This window comes from Lithobates pipiens, unplaced genomic scaffold, assembly GCF_037356315.1.
Source record: "Lithobates pipiens isolate NorthernLeopardFrog02 unplaced genomic scaffold, aLitPip1_a1.2 Scaffold_8, whole genome shotgun sequence".
NCBI classification, from domain to species: Eukaryota; Metazoa; Chordata; class Amphibia; order Anura; family Ranidae; genus Lithobates; species Lithobates pipiens.
The window spans coordinates 247758401-247778084 of record NW_027507903.1 but is presented as its reverse complement, the minus strand read 5'-3'; the positions used below and the strand labels follow the sequence as shown (position 1 = coordinate 247778084).

Genomic DNA, 19684 nt, shown 5'->3' with positions numbered 1-19684 from the left:
CCCATCAGATCGCCAGTTTACGTGCCACTCCTCCTCCCACAACACACTCTCCCGTATTGACCTAGTCTATGCTGGTGCCCCCATGCTTCCCAGGGTCCTTGGAATAGAGTTACTTCCTCGGGGCATCTCTGACCACTCCCCACTGCTGTGTACATTGCAAACCTCTACCCCTCAGAGGGATAGACTATGGCGCTTGTCTAGGTACTGGATTGAGCATCCCACCATTGCCTTTGAGATGGGCGGTGAAATCCGGGGATTTTGGGCCTCAAATGTTGGCACGGCTTCTGGGGGGATGGTCTGGGATGCCTTCAAGGCCTATATGAGGGGGTGCTACCTCTCCTCCATTGGTCGGGAGCGCAGGAATGATAAGATCACGGTAGAGGAGGCAGAGGCCAGGGCCCAGGAACTGGAGACCCGGTTCACCCTCACGGGTAACCCGCTCACGGCTCAGGATATGAAAGTAGCGTATAGAGAGGTGGTGCTCCTTAGGGTGGCTAAAACAAGCAAACGTCAACTGGCTCAGACGCAGAGGATTTTTGAACAGGGCGAAAAGACGGGGAGATTGTTGGCCTGGATCTCGAGGGAGCAGGCCCCAATCTCCACTATCCCTCGAATACAGAATAGTGCTGGGACAGTGGTGACGGATCCCCTTGCCATCAACGCTTGCTTTGCAGAGTTCTACTCCGCCCTTTATTCATCTAGGGTGCAGTACTCAGCGCAGGAGTTAAGTGCTTTTTTTAGAGGGGGGTGACACTCCCTGCCCTTACTTCTGAGGCCAGGGACGGTCTGGACTCCCCGATTACTCTGGCGGAAGTCCGGGTGGCGCTGGGGTCCATGCAGCCGGGGAAAACCCCTGGGGAGGATGGGATGCCCCCGGAATTTTACAAGTATTACCTAGAGGAGATGTCAGTCAGAATGCATGATATGCTCACCGCGTCCCTTCGGGAGGGGGAACTTCCTCCATCTATGGCACAAGCCATCATAGTGGTGATCCCTAAACCTGGGAAAGACCCCCAGTTGTGCTCGTCATACCGACCCATTTCCCTACTCAACTCGGACGCGAAAGTGCTGACCAAAATCCTTGCCAGGCGACTGAACGAGGTTATACTTACCTTGATCCATGAGGATCAGTCTGGCTTTATGCCAGGGAAGGGGACAGATATTAATATTCGCAGGCTCTTTACTGTTTTGGCCTCGGGGGATGCAGAAGGTGGGGAGGAGGTTGTGGTCTCTCTAGACGCGGAGAAGGCCTTTGATTCAGTGGAGTGGGACTATTTGTGGGCAGTCCTCCGTAGATTTGGATTCGGTCCAGCCTTTATCTCGTGGGTCAGGGCGGTGTACAGAGCTCCCACGGCCAGAGTGCGTACGGGTGCGGTCCTCTCCCCGCTCTTTCCCCTCCATAGGGGAACCAGGCAGGGGTGCCCACTGTCCCCGGGGCTTTTTGCACTGGCAATTGAACCTATGGCGGCTATTCTCCGCTCCTCTCCTGAGGTTCGGGGTATTGTCCGGGGTCCTTTGCAGGAAAAAGTTTCGTTATACGCTGATGATACCTTGTTGTATCTCAAGGACGACGGAGCCTCCCTACAGGCGGCACTGTCGCATATAGACCGGTTCGGACAGTTCTCGGGTATACGTATAAATTGGGCGAAATCAATTCTATTCCCACTACATGATGGTGAGGGTGGTCCCCGAGTAGATGGGCAACTGCAGAGGGTTTCTCAATTTAAATATCTAGGGGTGGAAATACACAGAGACTTGAAACAATTTATTACCCTTAACCTGAGTCCGGTGGTTACCCAGTTGACCCAGAAGTGTACTGGGTGGAGGTCCTTGCCGCCTTTCGCCAGTGGGACGGGTCAATTTAATTAAAATGTCGGTCCTTCCTCGGTTTACCTATCTCTTCCGTCAGACCCCAGTCCACATTCCGCTTAGATTTTTTAAGAAATTAGATGGCATTGTTTCGTCCTTCGTCTGGAATGGTAGGCCCCCTAGAATAGCTAAAACAACCCTCCAACGGCCCCTTGTGAGGGGCGGTCTGGCACTGCCCTGTTTTCTGAAATACTACTGGGCGGCAGTCCTAGTGACTGTCAGGTGGTGGCTCTCCGAGGGCCCGGTCAACCCTGCGTCCTCGTTGGAGGCGGCGTTGTTGGGCTCTCATGCGGAACTCAGGAACCTGATCTATAGGGGACCACGATCTAACCCTGGGATAACCCTTCCGATGCGTACGACGCTTAAAATATGGGATCTGGTGAACAAAAGGTTGGTGGGCGCAGGGGTGTGGGCCCCGGGGACTCCCCTTTGGGGGAACCCCCGCTTGCCCCACTTTCAATCCATCCCGGATCCGATTGTTTGGGCCAGGCATGGAGTTATAACACTGGGGGACATAGTGTCCCAGGGGCAGCTACTCTCCTTCGATGCCATTAAACAGGCCAGGGACCTCCCGAACCATATGTTTTTCAGATTCCTGCAGTTGCGACACGCCTTCCGATCTCAATTCCCATCTAGAGCGACTCTTGGGGTGTCGGCGGTGGAGGAGGCGCTTGGTCCTGAGGGGGGAGGGACGCGCACACTGTCCATGGTGTATGCCGCGTTGACCGTATCGGAGGAGACTAGGATCTCCCATTTGTTTGAGCTCTGGCAAGGCGACATTCCGGAACTTACTGAGGAAGATTGGGAGGAGGGTTTACAGCAATACCTGACCCTTGCGATTTCTGCAAGGGACAGGTTTATACAATTGAAGTTCCTCCACCGGGTATATTTTTCACCGGCACGCCTGGCAAGGATTTACCCTGACCGATTGACTACCTGCCCCAGATGCAAAGAAGATGATGCTGACTTTTTTCACATGGTCTGGTCCTGCCCTGGGGTAGGGGGATTTTGGAGAGGGGTCCTGGCCGATATTAATGCAGTAGGGGAGCTTACGATTCCACTTAGCCCGATACCTCTCCTGCTGGGTATCTGTGATTTTCTGGATATCTCCTGGGGGAAGAAACTGTTTATTTTTTACACTACACTCTATGCGAGGAAAGCCATACTACTGCAATGGAATCAACCTCTCCCTCCTACTAAACAACTGTGGCAGTCCCTGGTGAACGCGGCTTTGCTGCTTTATAAACTTACATATCTAGGCAGGAACTGCCCTGGGAAATTTGGGAAGATTTGGGCGGCTTGGGTTGAGGCGAAGCATTTGACTATTGTTTAGGCTAGGGGGAGTGGAGGGTGGGAGGAGGGAGGGGGGTTTCCCCTTTTTTTTTTGTAATTTATGTGGTTTTTTGTGTGGTGGGGGGAGGTCTCGGGGAGGTTTTATATTTTATGTTGCAATGATTAGTGACTCTATATATTGCTAAGAACTATCTGTGCTTATATGTGATACATTGGATTATCTGTCTACTCAAAATATGTATGTACCTTGCTGACGCATGTCTGTTTTCTGTTTTTTTTTTGTTGGAAACATAAATAAAAATTCTTTGTTAAAAAAGGTTATCCTATGTGTCCATGCACACAGTCTCGTTTTTTTCCGTTTTTATGCAGTTGCGTTTAATTTCGTTTTTCCAGAAGCAAAAAAATGCGTTCAGAAGCAAAAATTTTAACGTTTCAGACGCAAAACACGGCTAAACGCGGCACCCGCGTTTAGCCGTGTTTGCGTTTATATGCGTTTTTAAAGGTGACCTTTTTTTTACATTAAAAATCTCAAAAATGATTGCAAATGATGAAAAACCATTAGAAAAATATTTTAAACAATTGCAATTGCAAGTGGACAATCCACAACTTGTGGCAAGTGACATGGCAGGTGGCAAGTGATGTGGCAGCTGACGTGGCAAGTGACGTGGCAAGTGGACAATCCAAAACTTGTGGCAGGTGACGTGGCAAGTGACGTGGCAGGTGACTTGGCAAGTGGACAATCCACAGCTTGTGGCAAGTGACATGGCAGGTGGCAAGTGATGTGGCAAGTGGACAATCCACAACTTGTGACAGGTGACGTGGCAAGTGATGTGGCAGGTGATGTGGCAAGTCACGTGGCAAGTGGAAATCCACAACTTGTGGCAGGTGATGTGGCTGGTGACGTGGCAAGTGGACAATCCACAACTTGTGGCAGGTGGCATGGCAGGTGACATGGAAAGTGGACAATCCACATCTTGTGGCAAGTGACGTGGCAGGTGATGTGGCAAGTGAAGTGGCAAGTGGACAATCCACAACTTGTGGCAGGTGATGTGGCAAGTGACGTGGCAGGTGATGTGGACAATCCCCAACTTGTGGCAGGTGACGTGGCAAGTGACGTGGCAAGTGGACAATCCACAACTTGTGGCAGGTGACGTGGCAGGTGACGTGGCAAGTGGACAATCCACAACTTGTGGCAGGTGACGTGGCAAGTGACGTGGCAGGTGATGTGGCAAGTGACGTGGCAAGTAGACAATCCACAACTTGTGGCAGGTGATGTGGCAAGTGACGTGGCAGGTGATGTGGCAAGTCACGTGGCAAGTGGACAATCCACAACTTGTGGCAGGTGATGTGGCTGGTGACGTGGCAAGTGGACAATCCACAGCTTGTGGCAGGTGGCATGGCAGGTGATGTGGCAAGTGGACAATCCACATCTCGTGGCAAATGACGTGGCAGGTGATGTGGCAAGTGACGTGGCAAGTGGACAATCCACAACTTGTGGCAGGTGACGTGGCAGGTGATGTGGCAAGTGGACAATCCCCAACTTGTGGCAAGTGACGTGGCAAGTGACGTGGCAAGTGGACAATCCAAAACTTGTGGCAGGTGACGTGGCAAGTGACGTGGCAGGTGATGTGGCAAGTCACGTGGCAAGTGGAAAATCCACAACTTGTGGCAGGTGACGTGGCAGTTGGACAATCCACAACTTGTGGCAGGTGATGTGGCAAGTCACGTGGCAAGTGGACAATCCACAACTTGTGGCAGGTGGCATGGCTGGTGACGTGGCAAGTGGACAATCCACAGCTTGTGGCAGGTGGCATGGCAGATGACGTGGAAAGTGGACAATCCACATCTCGTGTCAAGTGACGTGGCAGGTGATGTGGCAAGTGGACAATCCACAACTTGTGGCAGGTGACGTGGCAGGTGATGTGGCAAGTGGACAATCCCCAACTTGTGGCAAGTGACGTGGCAAGTGGACAATCCAAAACTTGTGGCAGGTGACGTGGCAAGTGACGTGGCAGGTGATGTGGCAAGTGACGTGGCAAGTGGACAATCCACAACTTGTGGCAAGTGATGTGGCAAGTGACGTGGCAAGTGGACAAAACAAAACTTGTGGCAGGTGACGTGGCAAGTGACGTGGCAGGTGATGTGGCAAGTCACGTGGCAAGTGGACAATCCACAACTTGTGGCAGGTGCCGTGGCAAGTGACACGCTAAATACAAGTACACTGCAGCTCTCACAGCTGCTGCTACTCACTCTGGTCTCACAAAATTGCTGAAATAGATAATAATACTGTTTTTTTGAGCTGGGGAGGGTCTATGATGTTAGCTTAACTAAACGCTTCTAGACGCAAACGCGGTAAAACGCCGCTAAATCGCGGTAAAAATCGCGGCAAAACGCGCGTTTCTAAACGCCGGTTTCAACATGTGTCCAGCAGCGTTTGCATCTGCGTCTTGTGTGCATGAAGCCTAAGTCTTACAGACTATTTTGTCAACATTTCTATTGCAGGAGATGCCTAAAATATGACTCATATCTCAGTGCAGACATCAGAGATAAGCAGTTAGCTGATCACACTAATAAGTTAGATTTATGGGGACATTCTGTGTTTCCAGGTTGCCATGTGGCAATGAAGGACTCTTTGTAATCTTCTGAGAAATTTTAGATTAAAGTTTCAAATGGACTGTTTTGCCTTTCAGTATGACCATTCCAATTCGTTTATCTGCATCTCTAACCCCTTCCTACAAGGTCAAACGTGTTATTCACTTACAGCTGGGTTGTGCCCTGAAATTTTATTAAAATAGATTTTGTTATATTACAGTTCAGAAGAGGTGTTGGCTGCTTGAAGAAATTAATTGTGGGTTAGAGTGCAAAGGATCTCGATAGAGATATGTCTTTATAATAAAGTAGACAATTTACATGGAATGGCATGACACTAACTGTGGCTTTTTAGTGGCTGTGACATTTTGGTAAATCATATATTTATTGTGGGAATATGTCAACAGTTGAGGACATGATCCACACTGCCAGCATCCAAGCAAAACTGAAATATCAGTATTAGTGGAGCTAGCCGACCAGCCGTTGTAGATATATACTCTGGCAAGTCGGCTCCATTCCACGAATCACCGTAGGTGTACGTCGCTTCACGCAGTAGATACAGTGGGCATGCCGGAGCCAATGCGTGTGACAGGTGGCTGTGATGTTCGCTAGCCACCCACGATCGCTCCACAGAGAGGCAGAATGGAGATCTGCCAATGTAAACAAACAGATCTCCATTCTGTCGGGGAGTACAGTGTGATTGTCTGTACATAGTGATTAGAAACTGCGATCTCTCTGTACTCCCTCAGTCCACTCCTCCCCCCAGTTAGAAACACCTCCCAGGGAACACATTTAACCCCTTGATCACCTCCTAGTGTTAACCTCTTACCTGCCAGTGTCATTTAAACAGTAATCAGTGCATTTTAATAGCACTGATAGCTGTATAAATGTCACTGGTCCCAAAAAAAAAAAAAAAAGTCAAAAGTGTCCGATCTGTCCGCCGCAATGTCGCAGTCTCACTAAAAATCACTGATCACTGCCATTACTTGTTTAAAAAAATAAAAAATAAAAATGCCATAAACTATCCCCTATTTTGTAGGCACTATAACTTTTTGAGCAAACCAATCAATATACGCTTATTGTGATTTTTTTTTTATACTTTATTTTTACCAAAAGTATGTAGAACACCACATATTGGCCTAAACTGATGAAAAAATACGTTTTTTTACATTTTTTTTGTTTTTATTATAGCAAAAAATATTGTTTATTTTTCAAAATGATCGAGTCTATGTTGTTTATAGCGCAAAAAATAAAAACCGCAGAGGTGACCAAATACCACCAAAAGAAAGCTCTATTTGTGGTAAAAAAAAAGGACATATGTTTTGTTTGGATACAACATCGCAAGACCGCACAATTAGTTGAAGCAACACAGTGCCGTGTCGCAAAAAATGGCCTGGGAATCAAGGGGGTAAATCCTTCCAGGGCTGAAGTGGTTAAAGGAAGCACATTATATCATCTGTGATTTTGTTAATATGCAGCTACCATCAGGTAACTGGACACTGGCAAAAAAACTTGCTAGGGATGCCTAGAGCACGCCATATTACCAGCTCATTCTATGAGACTTCATTTTTTTTTTTACGCAAGCTAATGAAAAGATGAAAACACAAGCAAAACATTGAGGGGTGGGCAACAACATAGCAAACAGAAATTCCAACATGCCAACAAGAAAACAAGGGTTAAGGAACCAAAACAAAAACATTAAGATAACAGCTTGAAAGCACCTTGCGGCTTAAGGTTGCATTAGCCAAGGCTTGAAAATTCACCTGGTAAAACGGGAGAACATGTGAACAGATGACTAGGTGGTGGCCTTGCAAATCTGGGAAGCAGATGCTTGATGCTGCAAAGACTAAAGGTAGTGGAATAGGCTCTGATAGGGAAAGGAGGAACCCTTTCCTTTAGGATATATGCCCTGGAAGTGAGTTGCTTCATTCACCTAGCAATGGTGGAGTGGAAAGCAGGGAGCCCTGTACAAAGGCTCACAGGCAGGACAAAAAGTAACTCAGTTTTGCAAATAGAAAAACACTAGCAAAAAACTGCAGTCTCATGGAGTGGGTGGGGTTATATGGTGTTCACTTTAGGAGGCCCACGCAAGTTTTTTTCTCCAATCACCAGAAGGCAAATTCATATAACCCATGGTCTATGAATAGAAATCCTGTGTCCTGCACTGTAGGATTAAGATGCATGATTTTACAATAACCCTAGAAGACAAGGGGTGAAGTAGAGCGGAAAACATTAAATAGAAAATCAAGGGACTGCCTTCTAATGGCCACAGAATTAAAATATGGATGTATGTAGTGTACTGAATACATTTCTATTACAAGTCTTTGTTTATTTAACACTCTTCTTTACTTTTATTGTGGTGCTCTATTCTTACAGTCATTTTATAGCAGTGACATACTGTAGATCTCAAATACAACTCATCAGCTCATAATGCCTTCAAAGCGCATGTTTTTTCACCAGTTCAGTAAATGCAAGGTAATAATGCTATAAAATGACTCAAGATTCGTTGGCCTTCCAGTAAGTTATGAACCTTTCCAGTAGCGAGAGTCCATAATGGAAAACACATAATGCATACATTAAAGGTTACAGCAGCAGGAATTATCTTACCGTGATCCGGCCCTTTTAGTGCCAGTCGGGTCTGATGGTATGGAAGAATTTCTAATTTCACATGTTCGGAGGTGCTGGCTAATAGCTGTGTGGCTTCTGCCAACGTGCAGTATTCCATACTTGTGCCATCTACCGACAGAATGTGGTCTCCAACATGAAGAGCACCACACCTGAAAGAAGCCATAAAACATTAAGTCATTGCCTTGGTTTCAAAGGTGTCAATGCATGAATGTACAGAGAGGGAAAAAGTATTTGATCCCCTACTGATTTTGTACATTTATGTTGTTATTCTGTCTCTCACTGTTAAACTAATCCTACCATTAAAATTATAGATTGATCATTTCTTTGTCAGTGGGCAAATGTAAAAAAATCAGCAGGGGATCAAATACTTTCTTCCCTCACTGTAGATTATGCTTCATACTCCAAAACACTCTTAGGCCCCTTTCACACATGCGGACGATATGTCCGTATTTCATCCATCCGTTTGCGGATGAAATACGGACATACATTCATCCCTATGGGATAGCGGGTGTCTGCGGATGAGCATCCGCAGACACCCGATTTCGTCCGCCTCCACAACAGTCCGATTCTGCAGACGGAGGAAAATCCTATTTTTCTATCCATCTGCAGAGCGGATCGGACGAACACAGACAGATGGTCCGTGCTCGTCCGATCCCCATAGAGGAGAGCAGAGATCTGACAGGGCGGTCCCTGCACAGTGTGCGGAGACGGCCCTGTCCGCAGCCGGCTCAGCTGGGACAAAGGAGCGATCCCCGCTGAGCGAGCGGATCTTCACGGGGCGGATCATTACTGATCCGCCCCGTGTGAAAGAGGCCTTAATGTGCATTGATTAATTGCAGGTATTTATATGGTACAGCCAAGTCTATGCAGCGCTTTTTGCATACATTCACATCAGTCCCTGCTGAGTTTACAATCAAAGGTCCCTGACTCACAGGGCAGGGCCAGGACAAGGGGTGGGCGGAAAGGATGGCTGCTCTGGGCACAATGGTTTACTGTAGGGATGAGGTCGCTTTCCTTCTGTTATAAGGCTGACAGGAGTAATGACAACAGCATCACTACTCCGGTCAGCCCTGGGCATAGTAATCCTGCCAGTGCAGTGCTCCTGTATAAACAAGCATGTGTTAATGTGTTCACAGACATACAGGAGCTGCATAAGCAGGAAGGATGAGAAGGAGAAATAGCACAGCTCGCACCACCCGAAGGCAGAAGTGTCCAGGAGAGAGACAAAAGCAAACGTAGAGATCAACACAAGCATGTGAACTAAAACTGAGCAGCACAGTGATTTTGACAAGTGAGCTGGGTGTAGAATCCTCTAAGCTTGCCCATTATGAACTGGGGGGGTGGGGTGTGGTCCTAGTTTGGCATCTGTGCCCTGGGTGCTGGATGGCCTTGTCCTGGCACTGCTTACACGCATACAAGTACATGCTAAGGCCAATTTAGACAGCTCATCTGACCCACACACCCAGAGAAAACTCACACAAGCACCGGAAAAACATGCAAACTCTCTGCAGGTAGTCTTGTTGTTGGGATATACCCGTGCCTCATTTAAAGTCCCAAAACCGTCTTTTGTTTAAATTACTATGGGGATGGAAGCGGTTGGAGAGTTGGATTAGCAGTGTTCCCCTGCTATCCACGCGTCAGGTTCATTTCCAGATGTCTATATGCCCTATTGGGATATGTACATCTGGTACAGCCTAAAATATACTTGGTTTATTATTGTATGTCGCTAACAATTCTATTAATTATACAACATATGACATCTCCGGTACAAGTCTCATGGTTATACATGAATACTCATGCCTTTTAAACTATGCATGCCTATGGCTCTGGTGGTGATTTGCATTCATGTGGTTGCTGGCAACGCTGGTGGTGTTGGGGGCTTCTTTTTCTCACCTACGGGAGCTGCGATGCGCATTGTGGGCTCCTCCCCCCTCCTCCCTGTACATTTCCTATGTCCGGGAGGTTCGGGTGGTTGCCCCTTTGCGCATCTGCGCCACGGTCCGCGCGTCATGTGCGTCACGCCGGTTTCGGCGTCATCGCGCTGATGTTGTGGGTAACATCTGCGTGGTCGCGATGGGGGTAGCGATTGGCGTCAATCACTGAGCGGTTCAATCTGCTCTAGTGTTGGCGCCCCGCCCCACTTCTTGGCTCACGCACGTGGTGTTGGCGGTGTGTACTTAGGTTCTCCCAGTCGGGGATGGCTGTTTACACAGCCGGTCTCCTCCTGGGGTTCCTGCACACCAGCTGTTTTTCCACTTGGTGTTGCATGGCTCACAGCAATCGGGTAGGTGCAATATGGTCCTGGGCTCACTTTGATTGCCATTATTGTTCTGCTTTCTGTACACTTTAATGTTTATTTCAACGCTTATATTACCATTCACTCGCTTTATGATTCCACACCCCTATGTCATTATCCATCACTTCGTTCACTCAGTTTTATTCACTACACACCCCACACTTCCACCACACTTCCTGCACACTACAACCATTATATACATTCACATATTATTTTTAAGTCCATACTCATGTCCACTTAATACCTCTTTAAATATTTTGTTTTTAGACATTTCCATTTCCATACAAACTTCCCATTATTACTATACTCTTGTTGACCTATTATATTTACCATATATACTCATGTACTATCTCTAAACTTATTAATACTTCTTAATTACATGTCCACTCAACGCTTATTTATACATCCGATTTCAGATACGTCTGTTTGTTGACCCATATACCAGCATTGCCAGTACACGGAGTTCATCCTTATACCCAGACATTTTTTCACTACAACTGTCGCTGCCTAATTATGCCACCTCAGCTCCCGGGGGGGTGATTTGTGCCTCCATGGGCCATTTGCTGTTTGCTGCGCTCGCTGCCAGGGTTGGTAGATATGCTTGGCTAATTTCTTTTTAAGCATCTTATATATTGTATCTATTCCCCTCTATATAGAGTGTGGTTTACCATATCTGTACATTTTACAGGAATCTGTCGCATCTACTCCTGATGAGTGGAGATACACCCACGAAACGCGTAGAGCTACATTGGATGCTACAGTGATATCTATTATGTCCTGACGATGTCACCAATATTAATTCAGTACAGTTATATCTATACTATAAGATTATAGACATAGGTACCGAATATGTCGCCTTAAGGCACTTTTAGGCCATGTTGTTGCTCTACATACCATCTACTGTTTATATATGCCTCTTGATTGATGTGTTTTTACATATACCTTGATGTCATCATAAACATATCTTGTGCCAAATAGTTGTACATGTATGTATATATATGAATTTACTCTGTATCACATATTGTCATGAATTAAATTAAATACTCTTTTTACCTTTACCTCCACACTTCAGCCGCTTCATTTTAAAGTCCCAACCTCCTTTCAAATTTTGTTGTTGGGATTTAGAACATTTACCCCAGTGCTGCAAGGCAGGAGTGTTAACCACCAAGTCACTGTTTTCCAATATTATTAATTGTAAAACTTTTCAAATCCTATATTGTGTGATTAAATGATCTTTTCTTGTCCTAGTAAATTTTAATTCTGATTGGCACGTAAGAAAATGTCTATTTTCTGCACTGGAAAGAATGGAGAGCTTATAGTGAAAGAAAATGTTACTTTAACGCTAGCCTTACACTGCATGGATAGAGGAATCTCCACTCCCGGGTATTGTATTCAGGCAGCCATAGCTGTTTGGATTCTAGAACAGTGATGCATCTGATTAGATTCAATCACTGTTGGGTTGACCATTTTTCTACCTTCCTTGAATTTTTCAATTGACTTTTTGCTGGGTGGTGCCAACTGGGCCACCAATAGCTTGAATTTCATCCAATTCAGCAGGAATCAGCCATAATTTAAACTCCATATGACCAGCCTAAATGCTTATTCTTTGGTAGTTCAATCATTTCCTATCTAGGAACTTTGACAAATAGGGATCACTTGTGTACATACTGAACACCACATAGAAACGGACAAATCAAAGTAAGAAAGGGATCAAATGAACAATAAAAGATGGGGTGTTTGACTAGTTATAATTAATTATTTTTCCCCCTGCTTAAAAATGTAACCCTATTACAAGTGAAGGCTTAAGCCAGCCATACATGGATCAAAATTAGTTTGAATTTTGATCCATGTATAGGCAAGGCTGGTTGTACAGAAGTCAATCTCTCAATCGACTTCTATCTAGCTAGCCGGTTGGAAAATGTTTGCTCAATTAGTGGAGCGGCTTTGGTCAACAGTTCCCACTGTCAAAATAGCTCCATGAGAAGTATTCCCCTATCCACCTCAAATGTGTGGATAGGAGAATGGATTCATTTTCGAAGGAAAATTATCTTGCAACGTTAACAGTCTATGTGTCTTTGGTAACTCAACCACATTGTTTCTATGCATCATTTGCAATGTTATGTACAGTACATATTGTGTGTGTGTGTGGAGGGTTGATCACCAAATCTCATTCATACATACAGTAACAAAAACAGAGAACTAAACTTGTAATGTGAGTCACATCAAAAGTACACTAAACACTGCTATAATAATGCAAATTATTATGAGCTCACTGAAAATACACTACACTTTATGTAAGCAATCTGTGTTATGTTTTAAAGGAAACATTAGATTTAAATTTGCTTGTAGCTCAAGCATTTAATTTGCAACAAGCAATGTGTTGTATCGTGCATCAGCCAGAAATTAAATTTAGATGTCTTTCAGGACAACCACTGTCTTTTTTCAGTTGCAATAACAAACCGTTACATTTTACATAGGAAAAACTATATAAATATAGAAGAGCTGACAGTTTTATCATCCCTTTCAGCTTACGTTACAACAATATCTTAAGAGCCTGTTCACACTGAGAATTGCACAGGAACATGCTGTACATTTCTGTGCAATTCACATGCACTGCAATTTCAGCCCATTCAGTCCAATAAGCACCGTACCACATGGTAGTAAATGTAGAGAGGAAAGGATCGCAGCTACTCCCGATCTGCCTAGGTGAATGATAAGCAGCGGCCTCAGCCTACATGTCTCCAAACTACACAGGGTGTGTGGCTAGGTGGAGACATGTAAGCTGAGGCCGTTCCTTTAGTTTTTATACACCTGGGCTGGTTGGGACTCAGGAGTAGCAACGATCCTTTCTTCTTTACATTTACTAGCCATCTGGATTGGTGTCAGGATAAGCCTGAACCCCATGCTCTGGGACACAGGGATACGCTTTCACCTCTACTTTGAGCAGCACCAAAAGCAATAAAACAGGTCACATCACATGGTACTTCTGTACTGCATTTGTGAAATCATTAACTTAATATTGACACTTGCTGCAGATCGCAACTGCAGTGCGTTTTGAACATAGAGCAGGATCCACGCATGGAATGCAGGTTTCCCATACCATAAACTGATGTAAACGGGCTCTAAACATTTTTTTTTACACTCAATACAATATTTCAGATCCAAGGGTACTAAAGAGCGGAAAATATTTAAATTAAATCATACTAAATCCATACCTGTCAGCAATACTTGCAGGTTTAATCTTGTCAATGACAATGACCTGTTTGTTGCAGTACATCGAGGTAGTTAGTGCTACTCCAAGGTTGGAGCCTGGAGTTTTGGCAACTTCAACTAGAAGTGGACCAGAAGCTGTAGACACAGAGTCTGAAAAATAACAAATTATTAGTAAAAAAACAAAAAACAAAAACTGTTAGTCATGACAAAACAAAGGCAAACATTTACTAAATTTTTACTTGATGTGATTGTAGCCATATTAGTGCAATTGTGACAGAGAAAATGGAGTACTGTCCGTGATACTTTTTTTATTTGCACTAACATACAATTTTTCAGGACGAGCTTTCGGGGTATGTCCCCTATGGACCTTGAAGAAGGGGACATACCCCGAAAGCTTATCCTGAAAAATCGTATGTTAGTGCAAATAAAAAAAGTATCATGGACAGTACTCAATTTTTAAAATGACTTTCCTTTTGTTTGTAATCAGATAAATGCGACAGTTTCCTTTATTCAAATGGCACTTCATGCTGGCTGCATACAATTTTCTTTACTTTAAACCAGTGTTTCTCAAATCCAGTCCTCAGGCCCCCCCAACAGGTCATGTTTTCAGGTTTTCCATTATTTTTCACAGGTGATTTAATCAGTTTCACTGCCTTAGCAATTACCACAGCCGTTTCATCTGAGGGAAATCCTGAAAACATGACCTGTTGGGGGGGCCTGAGGACTGGATTTGAGAAACACTGCTTTAAACAGAAGTATAATAGTATTCAACTGTAATTGGCAATCTCTACTCTGTATTTTGACTTTAGATTTCTGATGGTTGCTTCCAGGCCTTGTTTTTAAAATGCTGCAAGATGTGCGAGATGCCCTAAGTGGATTGAATTGTAGGACACATACTTCTTCATCCAGGCTATCCATGTTTTTTACTCAACGTTTAACCACTTGCTGCCCAGGCCAATTTTGACATTGCCCACATACATGTTAAAATCTGCATTTGTTAGAAAATTACTTCGAACCCCAAAACGTTATATATTGTCTAAAAGTAGAGAATAGAATGGCGACTGTTGCAATGTTTTATGTCACACAATATTTGTGCAGCCGTTTATCAAGCACAAATTTTCAGGAACAAATACACGTAAACGCAGTTTAGTGCACACAAACAATATTATTGAGCAATCTGAGCAATTCAAACTAAAAAAAGTCATGAAAAAAAATGACAACAGAGGTTACACTAAATAAAAAAGCCATTTCAAAATGAATGGTGAGACACAAGCCATTACAATCATATGTGGAAATGTCAGTCTTCCTTAAAGTGCTAGTAAACTCTGCCATTTTTTTTAAAGGGACCTGAAATATAAAATTCTATAAAGTGCTAGATTGTCTTCTGATAAAAAAAAAAGTGGCACTTTGACAGACTTGCCTTTTAAATGGAGCCTTCTAGCACTGAGCTGCCACTGCTTCCAGTGTTTCCATTTTCAACCTGTCTTCCTTCTGGGTTCGCACTCTCCAGCCATTTGAAAGGTCAGGCTGCGATAATGTCACGATCGCGACATGGAGCGCTCTGCATTCACAGCACACGCTGTGCGTCCTGAATGTAGAGCTACTGCTCATTCACCAATTTATAATCTTATTGCAACCTTACCCGTGGGTTCACAATAAAAAGTTTACAATCTCTTTAATGGGCCTTTATTGTGGTAGGTGGCCTCACTGAACAATGGGAAAACCTAAGGAGAGAAGGAACAGGGCCAGGGCCACACGCCACAAGTCTGCACTTCAAAGGGAAAAATCTGCACCTTACTTGCTCATATCCATGATCTGCCAATTGCTCTAAAATGCAGTTACATGTATTTCATGTATTTTTTCATAATTTTAATTCTTCAGGTTCATGTTAAATAGTTCACTTTAAGTAACATAGGTTCAGGTTAGGGAAGATAATGGGACAGAACATGCTTTTCAGTTAGAGCATTTTTAATGGAAAATTAGAAGGCTAAAATGATCAAAATAATGCTTAAGAATTATGTCAGTATTAAAGTGATTGTAAAGTTTTATATGTTTTTGATTAAATAATAAATGTCATACTTACCTGCTTTGTTCAATAGTTTTGCATGGAGTAGTCCCGATCTTCCTCTTCTGGGGTCCCCTGCCAGTGCTCCTGGCTCTTCCCCCCACCAAGTGCCCCCATAGGAGGCCACTTCCTATGGGGGCATTCAAGTGTGCTCAATACCAAGCCAGACTTGTTTGCATCTATTCAAACAGCCTGGCTTAGCCCCGCCCCTGCTCACAGGTTTTGACAGACAGCAGCAGGAGCCAATGGCTCCTGCTGCTCCCAGCCAAGCTAGTGAGAACACAGGGAAGGGAGAAGAGCTGCTGCAGATATGCACAGCACTGGATCAAAACTGGGCTCAGGTGAGTATTTAGGCAGAGGCAGGGATGGGGGCACGACTACTAATAAAATGTTTTTTATATTAATGCAGAGAATGCCTTAAGGTAAAAAAACATTTTACCTTTAAAACCACGTTAATATGTTGCCTAGCTCAATCACAATAGCAAAATGTATTTTATATTCAAACCTATTTATTAGCTAAATGCACAAACTTCATTATTGTTGAGGCACAAATTAACATAAAATAAACTTTTAATCAGCTAGGGAAAAAGCAGATGAAAAAACCTCTAAAAAAAATGCAATGAAAACCAAAAATAATTACTAGCAGTGCTGTTATAAATATGCTACAACACATGTTCCTCGTAAAATCAGATTATACAAAATAATTACTGCAGATGAACAATTCTGCTTAATTACGATGTGCGCCATCTCTCTCACATGATAGAAAAGTGACAAAGTTTGTTTTAAAGTGCATTGAGAATAGATATCAACAATAAAGGAAATAACTTATATAAAATTTGTTTCTGTATACCAGTCCAGTTTAAATCTAACTAAGATCTGAGGTAAACCAGTGAAACCGCATTTACAGAAACCACAGTCTATTTGTCTTTATAAAATCAACTCCTAGGAGTCACCTGACCCACTGAAAACAATGCAGACCATGTGGCCGATATTAGATCCCTGAAAAATATCTGAATTTTTTTTATTTTTTTAAATAATTAAGGGTTAGTTTGCATATGCGTTGATCTCTACTGAGTGATGCGAGTTCAGAGAGCATTTGGCAGATGGTGCACACAAGCTCTAGGTGGCTCCAGCTACACAAACCACAGATTCATGCTGTGCAGGCCACAACGGCCATGTAAATGACCCCAAGACCTCAAAAACACACACAGCTTTGTTTTTTGATATTTTCTGAAGAGGGCATTGGCTCCTTCTGTCTGTTAAATCCTGTGAGCAATGAGTGGGTGGTGGGACTGAGCCACGCTGTGTGTGTCAATGGATGCATATAGCCTGGTGCGGAATGGAGCTCACACAATCACTTGCCATGGGGGCAGACGCAGAAGAGAAGGAGCTAAGATCACCAGCGAGGGACCCCAGAAGAGAAGGTTTGGGGTTGCTCGGTGTAAAACCATTGCACAGAGCATGTGAGCATAACATTTAAAAAAAAAAAAAAAATTGCCATAAAGGCTTGGTTCAACACCTGTGTGTGTGTGTGGCAGTGAAAATGCGCTGCTTTGTGAAAATGCACTGGGCCGCTATTCATTCTGAATGCAAAAATGCAGTGCATTTGCGGGTGCAAAAGAACCATATGATTTACCTGCGGGCCGCATTTTGAACAAGGAGCATGCACCTTTGTTTGCTGGAAACGCAGGCACAGCAGCCCATTCAAATGAACCTAGAGATGTGAATCTAGGGTAAAACCACTTTAATCTTAGTGAAAATGGATTCAATAATAGACTTTACCACACTGCTGCTGCATTAAAAATACCTCTAAGTGTAGAAAAAACTAATCAAACTTATGTAGACCCACAGTGCAGTGCTTTGTGTAAATCTACAAATGAATTTTCAAAGAAATAATAAAAAAAAAAGTACAATAAACTCAAGAACGAATATATGGATGCAAGAGTTGGTGTACAAGCGATTTGTAAATATCAGGTGATACAATGTAACCATCCAAAACAAAACAATGTGTGCTAAAAGCATCTTTAAGACCAGGACTTTTCTGACACTTTTTGTTTACAAGAAAAACACAGTATTTTCTTGCTAGAAAATTATTAGAGCCCCCAAACAGTATATTTTTCTTTCGCAGAGACCCTAGAGAATAAAATGGCAGTCATCAAAATGGCGTTTATGTGAAAAGATATGTATATTTAGTTAAATAGTCTGGTTGAAAAAAATACAAGTCCACCATCTAGTTCAACCAATAATATATGCTGGCCAATCAAGCACCGTGATACCATGATCATTAAACCAGGTATTGGTACTTTTGCCAGTGTGGACAGGTGCCAAGTCCTGCTGGAAAATGAAATCAGCATCTCCATAAAGCTTTTCAGCAGAGGGAAGCATGAAGTGCTCTAGAATTTCCTGCTAGAGGGCTGTGCTGAATTTGGACTTGATAAAACACAGTGGACCAACACGAGCAGATGATATGGCTCCCCAAATAATCACGGACTGGGAAATTTTGCATTTCATTTGGAAATAGAGAGTCTGGAGGAAGAGCGGAGAGGCACAGAATCCAAGTTGCATGAGGTCCAGTGTGAAGTTTCCAATGTCAGTGATGATTTGAGGAGCCAAGTTGGTGTTGGTCCATCATCAAAATTTAAAAGAAAGAAATGCTTGAAATACAGTATCTCACAAAAATGAGTACACCCCTCACATTTCTGTAAATATTTTATCATATCTTTTCATGTGACAACACTGAAGAAATTACACTTTGCTACAATGTAAAGTAGTGAGTGTACAGCTTGTATAAAAGTGTATATTTGCTGTCCCCTCAAAATAACAACACACAGCCATTAATGTCTAAACTGCTGGCAACAAAAGTGAATACAACCCTAAGTGAAAATGTCAAAATTGAGACCAATTAGCCATTTCACTCCCCAGTGTCATGTGACTCAGTGTTACAAGGTCTCAGGTGTGAATGAGGAGGTGGTGTGTTAAATTTGGTGTTATCGCTCTCGCTCTCTCATACTGGTCACTGGAAGTTCAACATGGCACCTCATGGCAAAGAACTCTCTGAGGATCTGAAAAAAAAAATTGTTGCTCTACATAAAGATGGTCTAGGCTATATATGAAGATTGGCAGGACCCTAAAACTGAGCTGCAGCACGGTGACCAAGACCATACAGCAGTTTAACAGGACAGGTTCCACTCAGAACAGACCTCGCCATGGTCAACCAAAGAAGTTGAGTGCACGTGCCCAGCGTCATATCCAGAGGTTGTCTTTGGGAAATAGATGTATGAGTGCTGCCAGCATTGCTGCAAAGGTTGAAGGGGTGGGGGGGTTAGCCTTTCAGTGCAAATTGGTCTGCATGGCTGACGTCCCAGAAGGAAGCATCTTGTAAAGATGATGTACAAGAAAGCCCACAGTTTGCTGAAGACAAGCAGACTAAGGACATTGATTACTGGAACCATGTTCTGATGAAACCAAGATAAACTTATTTGGTTCAGATGGTATCAAGTGTGTGTGGCGGCAACCAGTTGAGGAGTACAAAGGCAAGTGTGTCTTGACTACAGTCAAGCATGGTGCTGGGAGTGTCGTGGTCTGGGGCTGCATGAGTGCTGCTGGCACTGGGGAGCCACAATTCATTGAGGGAATCTTGAACGCCAATATGTACTGTGACATACTGAAGCAGAGCATGATCCCCTCCCTTCAGAGACTGGGCCGCAGGTAATTATTCCAACATGATAACG

General features: G+C 43.9%; 1 protein-coding gene across 13 annotated transcripts in view; it reads right to left on the bottom strand.

Annotated features, from left to right (window-relative positions):
* GRIP1 (glutamate receptor interacting protein 1) overlaps nt 1–19684 on the bottom strand; it is an 837005-nt gene that overhangs the window by 105280 nt on the left and 712041 nt on the right. For all 13 annotated transcript variants that reach the window (XM_077469661.1, XM_077469651.1, XM_077469652.1 and 10 more), the window contains 2 exons: nt 13891–14038; nt 8359–8528 (listed from right to left, as the gene is read on the bottom strand). In XM_077469661.1, the coding sequence (XP_077325787.1) occupies nt 8359–8528; nt 13891–14038 (318 nt within the window). The remainder of the gene's footprint in view (nt 1–8358; nt 8529–13890; nt 14039–19684) is intronic.